The 13296-nt window shown below is 50.8% G+C and overlaps 5 protein-coding genes across 5 annotated transcripts; 1 reads left to right on the forward strand and 4 right to left on the reverse strand.

The window, feature by feature from the left end:
• Positions 1-681: 681 nt before the first annotated feature.
• Positions 682-2262, reverse strand: N0V89_003344 (uncharacterized protein; the record flags this gene model as incomplete). Its single annotated transcript, XM_056212146.1, has 4 exons — positions 682-971; positions 1023-1514; positions 1565-1938; positions 1988-2262. The coding sequence occupies 4 exons, from the start codon at positions 2260-2262 to the stop codon at positions 682-684; spliced, it is 1431 nt and encodes a 476-aa protein (XP_056075619.1).
• Positions 2263-4439: 2177 nt separating this feature from the next.
• On the reverse strand, positions 4440-6098 carry N0V89_003345 (uncharacterized protein; the record flags this gene model as incomplete). The annotated part of the gene is made up of 1 exon (XM_056212147.1): positions 4440-6098. One exon carries the CDS (start codon positions 6096-6098, stop codon positions 4440-4442), a length of 1659 nt encoding a protein of 552 aa, XP_056075620.1.
• A 516-nt stretch (positions 6099-6614) lies between these two features.
• Positions 6615-8449, reverse strand: N0V89_003346 (uncharacterized protein; the record flags this gene model as incomplete). Its single annotated transcript, XM_056212148.1, has 5 exons — positions 6615-7063; positions 7120-7209; positions 7259-7435; positions 7712-7730; positions 7781-8449. 5 exons carry the CDS (start codon positions 8447-8449, stop codon positions 6615-6617), a joined length of 1404 nt encoding a protein of 467 aa, XP_056075621.1.
• A 1732-nt stretch (positions 8450-10181) lies between these two features.
• N0V89_003347 (uncharacterized protein) lies at positions 10182-11895 on the forward strand (the record flags this gene model as incomplete). The annotated part of the gene is made up of 2 exons (XM_056212149.1): positions 10182-10221; positions 10271-11895. 2 exons carry the CDS (start codon positions 10182-10184, stop codon positions 11893-11895), a joined length of 1665 nt encoding a protein of 554 aa, XP_056075622.1.
• Positions 11896-12307: 412 nt separating this feature from the next.
• Positions 12308-13234, reverse strand: N0V89_003348 (uncharacterized protein; the record flags this gene model as incomplete). Its single annotated transcript, XM_056212150.1, has 2 exons — positions 12308-12318; positions 12370-13234. The coding sequence occupies 2 exons, from the start codon at positions 13232-13234 to the stop codon at positions 12308-12310; spliced, it is 876 nt and encodes a 291-aa protein (XP_056075623.1).
• Positions 13235-13296: the final 62 nt, after the last annotated feature.

Below are 13296 nucleotides of genomic sequence, written 5' to 3' on the forward strand. Positions count from 1 at the left end.
GCCATACTCAAGGCGCCTCTAACCAACCGCACGCACCCAGCGGGACCTGGTCTTATTCGCCACCGTCGCTGCTGGCTGTCCCAACAACCCCCAAGCCACTCGCTCGTTCCCGGTGGAACAATCTCTCCCACCTCGAGTGCGATGATACAATTCTGCACCTAATCTTGGCACCTGATCCTCCCATTATTCGGAGCCGGCTCCTGACTGATGATATGATCCGCACGTTGATACTGCTCTAGCGACAAGGCTGCTATAGTAGCGTCTCCGGATGATTTAGACCGAACCTCGACGCTTTTGCGCTTTACAAAAGCATAGACGAGTCTATTGAAATCGAGAAGAGTGACATGAGAAAGTCGCCGACTGAGAAGCCGGGCCCATGGAAGGCGAAGGCCCAGTGGGAGCGGTGGTTTGAATCATCACCAGGACCGCAAATCACGACTGAGAGGTAGTATGACATGTCCATGCTATTGTTATTGGGAACCCTGGTTCCGAAATTCCTTCTTCAACTTACTAGTACAACTTACTAGTAAAGTCCCACCTTAAGGAATCTGTCTCCTCGAGACTTTCTTTTGGATATGATGGATAGTTAGTCGCCAGGCTCACGCTTCGTAATTATCCAGGTTCAAAGTCCAGCATGCTCATTCAAGATACGTATTATCCATTTCGACCAATTTGTTGATGCTAGATCAGCCATCCTTTATTCAGTTTCTTTTTGGTAACAACCCACAAGACGCACAAGCATCCCGATGCGACCAGAAGACATATTCCAGACCAAAGCTGTGGACCCAAGAAGTCCGTCTCTCCATTCGGCTTCGTTCTGAGCAGGGCACCAGCTATCGGCGACCCGATCAAGGTAGCTATACTGGATACACTCCACGACATGCCCAGGCGGGTACCGAGCCGCGACATATCCGGGCAGATATTTGCAAACGCAGCTGAAGGAAGCGTAACAAGTGCGGCGGACAGGAAACCTACAGACAGTCAGACACTGCAATCAAGGGAACGGTCGATGGTGCACTTACCCCAGAAAACGCTAAATGCAATGAACGATGCCTGTGTATCAATACTAATCCAGCAAAGCGCCAAAATACCACTGGTGAAGGAACACAGAGCCCACGTAACAATGCTCCCCAGGTAATGCGCCAAAAGCCCGCTTCCAATGCGACCGAAGAAACTCCCGGCCAACGCGCCGATGAGCATGTACAGCGACACGCTTTGACTCGAACCCAATTTCTGCTGGGCAAATGTCGGGATGTAGAAGTACGGGACGATGTAGCCGAGGAAGTTGCAGAACGTGCATAACGTGAAGAGAAGGAAGAGCTTGTCTTTGACAGCGGAATTGTCAAAGAGGGCGCGTCTTTTGCGCGGGCGAGCAAGCATGCCACTTCCAGAAAGGAGGGCGGGGAACGACAGCAGAGCGCAGCCGAGAGAGACGAAGCCGATCGCGCGGATTGTCCAGGGGAAGCCGGCTTTGTGGATAAGTTGGTCAAACATGATGATGTAAATCACGCCGCCTACTCGCCGTCAATACAACATATGCAAAGATTCATGTACAAGGACTCACCGACAGCGATACCGCTCATCACAATACCCAGTGCCATCGCGCGTCTCCTCTCAAACCAGATACCTACTAGCGCAAGACTCGGAATGTATAACAGGCCAGCGCCCAAACCCATGCAGATGCCTTGAGCGAGGAAGACCTGCCAGTAGGTCCTGCAGAGACTGAGCATCATGATGCCGAACACGATTAAAAAGTTGCCAATGTAGAGCATAGAGCGGAAATAGCCGAGGTCGAACAACGGACCTGACAAGACTCCGACTACAATTAGCAGCCAGCCTTGAACAGTACCGATCCACGATATCGACGATGGTGACTGATCGGGAAGTAGCGTGAAAGTGTAGTAGGATTGGAAGGTGCCATAAGCGAGAGTGAAACCCCTGACACATGAGTTAGAAGCAGGATACACCCAGATATGGGACTCCGCACCAAATGTTGATGTACACCAAAAAGCCACCAAAGACTTTCAACCATGCGTGAAGACCACCATCAGGCGGTGGTGGCAGCTGAGATCCTGCCAGTGATTGCGATTCTATGTGTTGTAGATCATTCGTGTTGTTGGAATCCTGTGCGATCGAATTTTGTCGTGTGTCATCCTGGGCCTTCTCTTCATCGTGCCATCCAGTAGATGACGCATTTGAATGTGGCTCTATGGAGGATTTGCCTAGTTGCCTCTTTTCTTCCGCACCTGTTGATTCTGACATGGTACCGATGTTTCGTAAAGTTATTCTCCCGACCGTCAAGCCTTGTGTATGATCCAAGCAATTGTGAAGTGACCAAAGGCTGATTCAATGTTCGGAAAGCTTTCGGCAGGGGAATAAAGCCGGAATTCGTTCCGCCACTTAGCGTACAGGAACACCAAGGCGATGAGGTATTAGGACGGTGAAGAAGGCAAGGCGCGAGAATGATGTAGGGGCACGCAAATGCAAGGAACGAGAGACGTGACCGCGATTTGAGACGAACTGACATGACGAGGCCAGCGCGCCTTTTATGACCACCGGAAAAGGTCATGTCCATTGGGCGTTTAGATGCCGGCATCCACAACAATGTTAAGCTTAACCTCTTTGGGATGAGCTGTGCGGGGATAATGGTACCGAGGTCGGTGCTCTCCCTGCGGCACGATGGCGCCAGGCCTCAAGAGGCAATCGTGAATTTAGCAACGACCCGCTCAGATCAGGTGCTTTACTCCGAGTACTTGCCATTGTGGATTGTGCTCGGTGTGAATGTACAAAACTTGGTTGGATGTGAAGGGCAGACAAACTCACAGATGAAGATACAAGTGTCGACCTCGCATGCTCCGCGGAGTATCACGAGGCTGGAGGAACGCAACACCAGTCTTCCAAATATTCATTGGATACCGAAATCCAGTATGCGTGCAGCAATCCCTGCAGCAATATTCTACCCTAGCGTGACTCACGGCCAGTGAGTTTCATTTTAACTGTGTACGCAGCATCTTGCCTCTATTTGAGTTGCAGCTCCAAGATCCACGACAGTCCATGTTTTCAGAGAAGCAGAAAAGGACCAAAGCCTTGCTCTCGCTATAACCAAACCGCAACGACGAGGTTTTTGTATTATCGTCCTTGATGCTGTAGACTGCCCGAACCGGAACCGGAACCGGAGCCGGAGAGAAAGAAAACCATTAGTCTATGACCAGCATGTCAAGAGTGTCATGTCAGAATCCGGGCGGCAATGCGACCATGCACTGCGAAGCATGTGCTTCTTGTATAGCACAGGTGCGCTGTACATTATTGTTCGTCTGATCTTGGAATATTGGATAGATAATTCGGAGGGGAGCAATAGCAGGGTTCAAAAGCGAAAGCGCTTATTTCCGACAGGTAATCTAGTGGGATCTTCTGTAGATTTTCACGAAAGAACCTGCATCGCGCAGAGAAGCATATAGTAAAGAGTATGATTTTCCAGACCTGAAGCGTAGAAAGAGCATGAGAACTGTGTCGGAAAGTGAGGAAGTTCTTGAACATTACATCATTTACAAATTAGAGTTACCGAGCAACGATCATTGCGATGTCCGTGCTCCACACTAGCGCTTTCGCGGGACCAAATGCTGAACTGCATGCAAACCAAATACCCCTTGCACACTTTCAAGCCATCTCAATAACAATGAATGGGTTGCTATTTTGATGACGCTGGTCAGAAGTTTGACTTTTGTTGATCATACATGTTCCATGGCAAATTATATCACCATTCTCGTCACCAGCACGTGCTAAGATGCAGAATTTGACTGCGCAGTGCTATCAAGCAACTACATCGCGTACCATGGGTCCATCCTACGCATCCCACTCAAAAAAACACCAAAAGGTCACATCAAAGCCCTTCTCACAAACGTTTCCTAAAAGCACGTGATTAAAATCACGAAAGAGCACACGCTAAGTTTCGTCAGTGATACGGAAGCTGGAACGAGAAAGCAAGTATTGGAACGAATATTGGAACTGAGACAGATACATACGTGTATACGTTCCGATAAAGATACTTCAACTCCGGTCTATTGTTACCAGTTGTTCTCTGTGCCAAAAATCCATGTCGTTGAACGATGCCAACGAACACTGACGATACTCCACACTTAATGACAGAGCATAAGGGCTCGACGTACATTCTCGCGACTGGCAATTCGAGTCGAGCCATATCTCTGCTCGCCGTTCGCTGTGACCGGTGAATACTCGTCCGGGTTGTATGTAAGATATGGCATCACCGACTAGCCTTCGGGGCTCTGTTCAGTCTTCTGCCGCTTGGCTAATTTCGACGACGCAAATTCGCTATCCTCGGAATCGCTTGGAGTGCGAACGCGCCGACCGAGTGTGGAGCTACCATGAAGCTGTCAGTATGCTTCCAGGCAGGTACAGGCGACCATTGAGGAGGGTATGACTTACTTGGTGGAGGCCTCGTGGTTGTGGTCTGCTAGAGGATATGATTGCGAAGCGCCATCCATTGACCGAGCGTCATCCACCATATGGAGACCCTCTTCGACTTGTTCGGCCGAGCAAAGGCCGCTCGATAAGAGATAAGACTGCAGCGTGGCATCCGAAAGACCACACACCGCATCCAGCATCTGCACGTCGTGCTCAGATGGTGCTCCACTACTGTTCGGTTCCACTTCGAGAGCAGTACCTGTTGCGTGATCAGAATCTCCAACGAATTCCACTCCCACCTCCATCGAATGCATGATGGCCTCAGCTAGCGGATCTTCAACCTCTTCTAGTTCTTCGGCAGGCTCACTACCGGAATCGCTTCCGCTAGATGAGTCCTCCGAGTCAGTATCACTTTCAGTGTCACCAAAGACACCTTCGTCCACAGTAGGGTCTGTATCCTCGCTGCGCGGAGCAAACAGTGCCAAGAACCTTTGGTGGTTTTCCTCCAATTTGTCTAGCTCGTTGTCGTATTCGAAGTCCTCATCGCAACAGAAGCTGGTGTCTGCCCACCCATCCTCAGAAGGACATGCATACCGTCCGGGACGGTAGTAGATACCAGAGGTCCTCCTGAACTCGTATCCCCTCCGTTTCTTGTTATCTAGCACGTCGACGGCGAATGTAACTGCCTTCCTTTCACGAATCGGACTGCGAGGCGGCGATAAAACTAGTGACGGCGAAGACGAATCGCGCGCTGACGATGACGATGGCGATGGCGGTAGCGGTGGGTACGCATGCCCAAGTTTCGAGGGGCTTGGCGTATGTGGTGGTGACAATGGTTTATCTGATAGCGGAGCTCCCGATTCTATGCTTGGCCCGCTCAGAGCTTCTTGAGCCTCGTCGCGTGCGGTAACATCAGTTTGGACTTTTCGTAAATCAGTGCGACGATGCAGTCGCGAATGCAGCGCGTATAGCACGCCGACGCTATCCATGCGATGTGGATCATTCCTTCGTGCAAAGTGTAAAGCTTCCAGCACCGATTTCGCCTCTGTCAGCTCCTCGAATGTATAAGCCGGGCTCGCCTTCCGCATTTCGTTGTCCTCCCATGCGACGACGCCTTTGCTCAACTCCTCGTATTTGTATACGAGACCCACCCATCGATTCTTCTCAAAACGCCAAATGTCCTTGAGTATGTGGTACAGCTCGCGTGAGGACCCTTTCGGATCGTATGGTAACCTCCGGTCCGGAGCACCCAATGCTTTCCAGGTTTGCCATGCGCGAGTCAAAGTCCAGGTGATTTGTTCCATCGTGCACACCGGGCATGCCGTCGCGAGGCAAGACGACCGTATCGCGGGATGCATGGCGTGACCACAGAGTTTCGCAATCACGAGCCTGGTTGTCGTAGGTGTCCGGTACACCTTGAACAGCTTTCCGCGCGCATGAAGCCAATGCATGAACGCCTTGTAGCCTTGCGGGTTGGGAAGATGTCCGTGAGGTACGAGCTGTGAATTGAAGCACGCTTCTATCCATGCTTTTGTGCTCCTATACAGACCGCTGCTACGAGGCAATACGATCGAGGACTGAAATTCGAGATATTCGGAGTATAGATGGTGGCCGAAAAGTAAGAATGCGACGTTAGGTGAGGTGACGGGGACCTGTAAGCCACGGGAGGCGGCCATGGCCGATGATTGATTGGGTTGAGCCCTGGTGGGCCTGAGGTAAGGGATGCTTTGGGTTTAGGCGGCGACTGCTCGAGGATCTTTTGTAGAAAGCGCGGGTTGGCTCCTTCACTTCAGTTCAGATCACGTGCACGGTCCAACTCCAGGGCTAACTCAACTTTAGATGGCCAAGCTAGGCTGCCCACATTCCCAACAAGTGCGTGCAATGACCCTTACCAAACATCCGTAACGCCCTTTCCAGAATCGGACCCTACAGCAAACACACCACTTCACAAGAAACATTGATACTCAAAGCAAGCGCAGTGGCCAGAGATACCATTGCATCGGCACGAAATGCAACATTGCCAAGAGTCGTTCTCCTCGTCTACACCACCGCATCATATAGCAAGAAGAGATAATGAATTGCTCTTTCTGGCAATAAATCGAAATACCTGCACATGGGGATCGATCCACTGACGACGAGAGAATGGAGGAAGCATCTGTGGCATGTAACAACTGTGGCATGCAACAACAAAATTATTCCCTCCTGGTTTCTCCATCATCAGCCCTCTCAAATTCCTCCGCCTGAATATACGTAAATAATGGCTCCGGCCACTCTGGCTTTTCCCCTGCCCTCGCTCCCCTTCTCAGCACATAGGTCTTCCACTTCCACTTGACCATCTCCCGTGCCCATGGAACCATACGCTTCATCTGATACCCCACGTGCTGTTTCGTCGTTGCACTAAAGATATAATTCAACTCCTCCAGCGAGATGTAGTTGAGACCCTGAGCATCATCGACGCCAGTGATCGCAACAGCAGTCTCCGGAACAAAGAAGAAGATCAGAATGAGCGCGATGACATTGAGGCAGGTGAATATTCCCAGGAGTCTAGATTCGCCGGTCTTGAGGTCGGTAGTCTCTCTAGCGGTCGAGGCGGTGTGGTTGAGCGCGAGGGTTAGTTGAGGGACTACGAGGGCGATTATCCCTGGGTGGGATTAGTCATGCGGTATGAAAATCGCTTAGGGATGAGTCAGTATTTACCGCATCCGAATAGGTTGGCAAAAACTGCGAAGCTCATGCCTGCCTCACGGTTGAGCTGGGGAAAAACTTCCGAGGAGTAGGCAAATGGGACTGCGAGGGTCAGTAAGGACTGCGAGGGAACCACGAATTGCAAGCGTACCTGGACCTTGACCCCAGGAGTAGAAGAAGATGAAGCAGAACATGAAGAATACCACGACGATCAGCCGGCTTTTATCGTTCTCGATGTTGTAGGCTAGGCATGCGGCTAGCATTGAGAGGATCATTCCGGGATACGATGACAATAGGAGGAATCGGCGACCCCGGGTATCGATGAATTCTGTAAGAGGACTGGTTAGATACCATCAAACGTTCATCTGACGAGCCTTATCAACAAAGAAACGGTGCCGCTCTTACTGTGCAAATGTTAGCTGGAGTTTGTTTAGTCATCTCTTTCTGGGACCTTCATACCGGTATATGGGAAATGTAAAGAGAAAGTTAGCCAACCCAAAGCCTAAGCTAAGCCCCGCTCCTACAATCGAATCCCCATTTGAATCTCCGGGATCACAAGACCCGCGGCTCGAATCAACACTCGGATCACGGAAGAAAGTCGTACTGTAGAACTGGAGTATATTCTACGACATATTATCAGTAAGTAACACAAAAACAAGCGGACTACACTTACAATGCCGCAAAGTTGCTGCGATATCATCATTATGAGCGCTGCAGTTGTCGCACGTCTAATACGTGGGATTCGAAATAGCTGTACGATGCGATCGACGAAATACGAGCGCTTTGCACACAATTGGTATTCATCCAGCTCGCCATCAGCGAGCTCATCTCTAAGATGGAGAAAGGTCCAAAAGTATCGCAAGCGACCGGAAAGACTGAGGCATCCGTACGATGCGTTGTTGCCTGGTTGTGCAGTAACGCCTATGTCGTCAGTATTCTTCTCAGGATCTTCGATATTCATGGTTTCGCCCGCATATTCACTATTTCGTCGTTTTTTGGCCCGAGCTTCGGTAATCACCTTCTTATCACTTCCACGTGTGCTCCGCTGGAGAAGCTGGAGTTCGGCTTGGAGCTGAGCGTTGGCGTAGAAGAGTTCAGCTGCAGCCTGGAGAGGTGTTGGTCGAATTGCACAGAAGGAACGAAAGGCTTCGGCATATCGACCCTTTTTAAGGAACCATCGTGGTGACTCTGGTATGGTCCATATCAAAGTGAGCAGACAGATTGTTGGGATGACTGCCGATGCCACCTCGTATCTCCAGCTGTTGTCGCCCGATTTAGAGACGATGAGGTTGGCTGTGAAGCCGAGAAAGAGCCCAAATGCGTCGAATAGCTGCCAATTCATCACCAAGGCTCCACTGTCTCTTTATTAGCCCAAGCAGTGACAAAGAAGAGGAAATGTTGCATCGTACCGGAGATGCGTCGGACTAATTTCTGCACCGAAAATCGGCGTCACGCTGGCTTTCGCCCCCAGTGCTGCTCCCAAAACGATCCTACAACCTAGCAGTTGTTGCCATGTCTGAGAGCAAGCACAGCCAATAGCTCCGGCCAAACAGAGGCAGGCTGAGAAGAAGATGGCACCTCGGCGACCAAGAATCAGTGACTGGAGGGGATCAGACAGCCAGCATCCTATTATGCTCGCAGAAAAGTACAAGATGGAATTGATCCCGGAGAATATCCAATTCTCACGATTTCTGGTTGGAGGTACTGCGTCACTCAAGCCTAGTTGGCAGGGCCATTTGAGGTTCGCGCCGTTCTAGTCCCGCTGTCAATACAATTCATAGATAGTGCCTCGTAAAAAGGTTGGATACACGGTGTTGTACTAATCTGAGCAATACAATATCACAGGAGGGGGGAAATATGGCTGACTTACCAAGCCGGTTTGAACCCACCCTTGGATGATTGCAGACAAACACAGTGTCACAATAGCGATCCGAAGCGGCTTAGGCTGTTCCCAAAAGCCTTGTTTCCACTGTCTCTCGATAGCCAATTTTTCCTCTTCTGTCAAGTCCTTGAGACGTGCACACAGATGGGGAACTTGTTTGTACCGGGCCACGAGCGCGGCTTTCCTCCAAAACTCAGTGTCCCGATGCGTGGGGTTGATCCTTTCCGCAAACGCATCCGCAGCTTCGTTAAGCCTTCGAAGGCTCAAGTGAGCTAGCGGATTGTCGATCCTGGATCATTTAGCAAGATACTGGCCAACGCAGAAGAGTCAAACTTACTCGCACTTCGCGTTCACTCCTGAGATGTCGTGTCTTTCTTTTGATGACTTCTTACGGTTCGTCTAATACTCGTTAGCAGCGCATTACTGTCTTTTGATTAACCACACAAACCATTATTGCTGTTTCAGCAATATCTTTGGCCGTTTGGACATGGGGTTTGGCTCAGCTGGGTTCAAGGAGCCGTTCGTAGTCTGAGCACCGGCTCTGTAAGTACGCGAGAATGTCAAATAGTTGGTATATTACGCGTCGAGCATACGGCATAGCCACACAAGGCTGAAACACGGGAGGACTTGAAAGAAGGCAAAATGTCTTGGAGTGCATATGGCTTCCACAACCCGTACCGAAATTTGTTTTTCCACTGCATTGTTTCTCGCCTCCAAGGCGGCCTGGGTTGAAAAGGCTCTGCATCCTGGTGACTGCGAAGCCTTTCGAACCGTTGGAATAGCTGCGCCTACTGGCCAGGTTCTGGTGGAGTCTCGCCCCCAAAAGGATCTATGTCGATCGCGTTGCTGGTCGCTGAGCTCGATAAGTTACCCCGCGCATTGACGAGGGTGAGAATGAGTTCGCGATGGCTTGATTGGTTGCAATGGTTGGTGGCGCAACGGGGAGCCTTAAAGCGACACGACATTCAGCCTTGAGAGATGCACAGCAAACCGCCTGCACTTGCCTGCGATTATGGCAAAAGGTGGCTTACTTTAGCCTGAGGCGCGTCTCACCGGTCGTGTGGCGCACATATGATGACGTCAAACTCGTATTCTTGCTGGCATTGCGCCTTCCGTCTCGATACTGTCCATGGTTCTCTCAGCCATTCAAGCTATGTGAAGAAGTGGACTATGGACTGAATTTATACGCGATATGGCTGAGCTGCAAACGGCATCTGCCATTTGTGGCATTGGTACGATTTTCACGACACCTGCGTTTAGGGCTTCGCTGACAGGACCCAGTACGAACGACATGGCAAACGATAGAACTTTCCAGAGACATATTCCGAGCCCCAGAGGACGCTCAGATGCTCTGGGGGCGCACCAAGTCTACATATCAACTGATGCAATGCCTCGACGCTGTCATCAAACTGAGAAGAGAGAATGCTGTTGACAATACGAGACCACTCAGTGCCAGCATTGTTCTCGTCATCGAAGGCGCCGCCAAGAACTGTCAGCAGGTATTGCAGAAGCTGGCAGATAAATGCATCCAACTTGGGGCACATCAACACATAACAAGGGGCAAGACCGTGAAGGAAAGTGTGTCATTCGCGTTATCCGCAAAGTCGATTCAAAAGTTCGAGACAAACCTGATATTCGCTACCCAGATGGTGAAGTTTGCGCTGGAACTACTGAACAACGCCGATAGAATAACCGATAGAGTGGACACATCTGTACGATTCGATATCATCGAAGCACTGTTGCGACAACTAGTAGCCGATCGGGGTCTCATACTAGACAATCAAGAGAAGGACCACACTCTGCCTTCTAAATCTAGCACGACGACTCGTAAGCGCCTTGACTCAGGAGTGGGGCTCGAAGAAGATGCTAGAAGCACTGCGCCAAATATTGAGAAGACACTATCGACTAGTATAGGCGAGGAGGGCCAACTCATGTCCGAAAATCTTCTAAAATTTGCGGAGCAGATCAACGTGAGCTTCGGCGATTTTCATCCACATGTACCTAAAGAGTACGGAAACAATGCAAACCCGACTCCCTTGAGAGCGAACGATGACGACGATGTGAACGAATTGCATACACTTGAGAGCTGTCGCACCAACTTTAGCTTGTTGGGAGCGATCGAAGAACGGTCACCAGAGAAGTGTGAGGCACTACTCAGCCGGGAATGCGAGGTGAACAAAAGAAACGAAGAAGGACTCACTGCATTCATGTGCGCAGCAGCCTGTGAACATGGAGATGCATGTGAGTCTTGTCTCAGGTGCATGAAGATGCTTGTCGACCATGGTGCTGATCTCGATCAAACCCACGAAGAAAAGTCTGCGCTGCACTTGTCGGTGAAACATGGGAATCTCCAAATCGCGAAGTGGCTGGTCGAAAGCTCTGCCGAGATTGAGGCTTCATCCCCTCGTACACCTTTATTTCTTGCCGTAAAGTACAACAGACCAACTTTTGTGGATCTCCTCGTTTCGGCGGGCGCAAACGTCAATGTGCTCGATGAGCACAACTGGAGCCTCATACATTACGCCGTAAATAGGAACTGCAAGGCCGCTCTACTCGAGCTATTACAAAGCGCCAAGTCCAAAGGCATCGACTTGGATGTCAATGGTCGCTGCGAAATGACTTGGACCCCGTTGATGCATCTCGCAGAGGTATCGGACAAGGAAGAAAACGTTCAACTGGCTGGGATCCTGATTAAACACGGCGCCAAGGTCGATGCCACGGACGGAAATGGATATACGGCGTTGTGGTACGCTGTGCAAGGACGGTTTTCTGCAGCAAGAAATCGGTTTGTGTTTGAGCTGTTGCGGAAAGGTGCGGATGATGCGATTGTGAAGAAGAAGGCGCCAAAGAAGATAGCGGTTTTTGGCGCTTTTAAGACGTGGAAATTGTCGACCGTGTCTCGATGACATTGTTTTCCTTGGACAAGGGGTTCACCAATCAGAGAGTTCCAACCCATACTACTGCAATGTACAGCACCACCGCCAAATAAACCCAATCAGACCACCACCTGGCTCCTGTTTCCGCCTAGTTGATCTACCTTTCTGGCGGCCGCTGCTCATAACTTGCTCTCCACCCGGAGTGTTAGGCCATGGTCTCGATTTCGTGGAGTATTTCTTAGTTCGAAGAAACTTCACGTCCGAGGCTGAAGAATGACTGCCAGGGCTCTCCTGTGGGATTTCATAGGACAGACTTGCTTGCGCAGTATCACATGTTGCCGGTAAGACCGTTGTAATCGTATCAAGCAAGCCTTTCCGATCTTGTTGATAGCACTGAGCTTCAGACGCGCCTGAAATGGGGTTATCGATTGTAGTAGATTGCTCAGTATCTGCCTACAACTTAGCGAAACTGACCGCTCCGCGGATGGACTTGCGTGAACGCACCTTCAGACCGTCCCTTACGCTCTACCATCTCCAGCCAAGCCAGCACCAGCCTACCTTCTTCCTCAATCTCTCGCAATCGCAGGTCGTCATCGTCGCACCCCTCTTCCTCAACACCTTCCCACGCTTCGTCGCACCCCTCTTCCTCAACACCTTCCCACGCTTCGTCAAGTTCACGATCGCACTCTGGCATCCCGTACCTCGCCTCCCGCCAAAACGACGTATCCACCCACGGCTTCCCCTCAGGCGCACACCACCTCCCAGGCATATACCGCCAGTGCGATCTAGCAAAGCAGTGTTTATGTCGAATTAGCCGCTCAGCAACACCATCCGCAAACCTAGCACTCTTCTTCGGTTCCACCCGCGTACCAGTGCATTTCGGTGCATCGTCATCAGAAGCATGCCAATCAAGGAACGGCGTCCTCTCCAATGCCATCCTCAACGCTTCTCTCGCACTGTTATTTGCAAGACCTTTGAGTGCTGTGGGGTGCTCTCTTTCCCACTTCGTCTCTTCCTCTAGCAAGATCTCGAGGCTTGACATGTGGTGTTGAAATGCGAGTCGCTCTGCGTAATACGCTCGCAGCGCACATGAGCGATTTGCATTGCGTAGGTACACTTCGGCTAGCGGATCTGGTTTCTCCTTGCTGTTGAGGTATTTGGCTGTTGTGTGGAGCTGTGCGAGCTGTTGGTCTGTGTGGCAGGCAGGGCAGAGACCGTAGCCTTGGGTGGTGGATGGATGGAGTATGTGGCCGCAATGCGATGCTGTGCGGATGATCGGCGTGTTGAGGAAGGAGCATGAAGAGTCTTCGGGGTTGGAGTTGCCCAAGGGGTCGCTCAACATTGAGGTCAGATCGGGGTTGAAAGGCATAGCTAGATTGTCGCGACAAGTACTGTGGACGTTCTAGATTTGTCCCAAGGAGTCATGAAGAC

This window comes from Didymosphaeria variabile, assembly GCF_027946475.1.
Source record: "Didymosphaeria variabile strain IMI 356815 chromosome Unknown scaffold_2, whole genome shotgun sequence".
In the NCBI taxonomy this organism is placed as follows: Eukaryota; Fungi; Ascomycota; class Dothideomycetes; order Pleosporales; family Didymosphaeriaceae; genus Didymosphaeria; species Didymosphaeria variabile.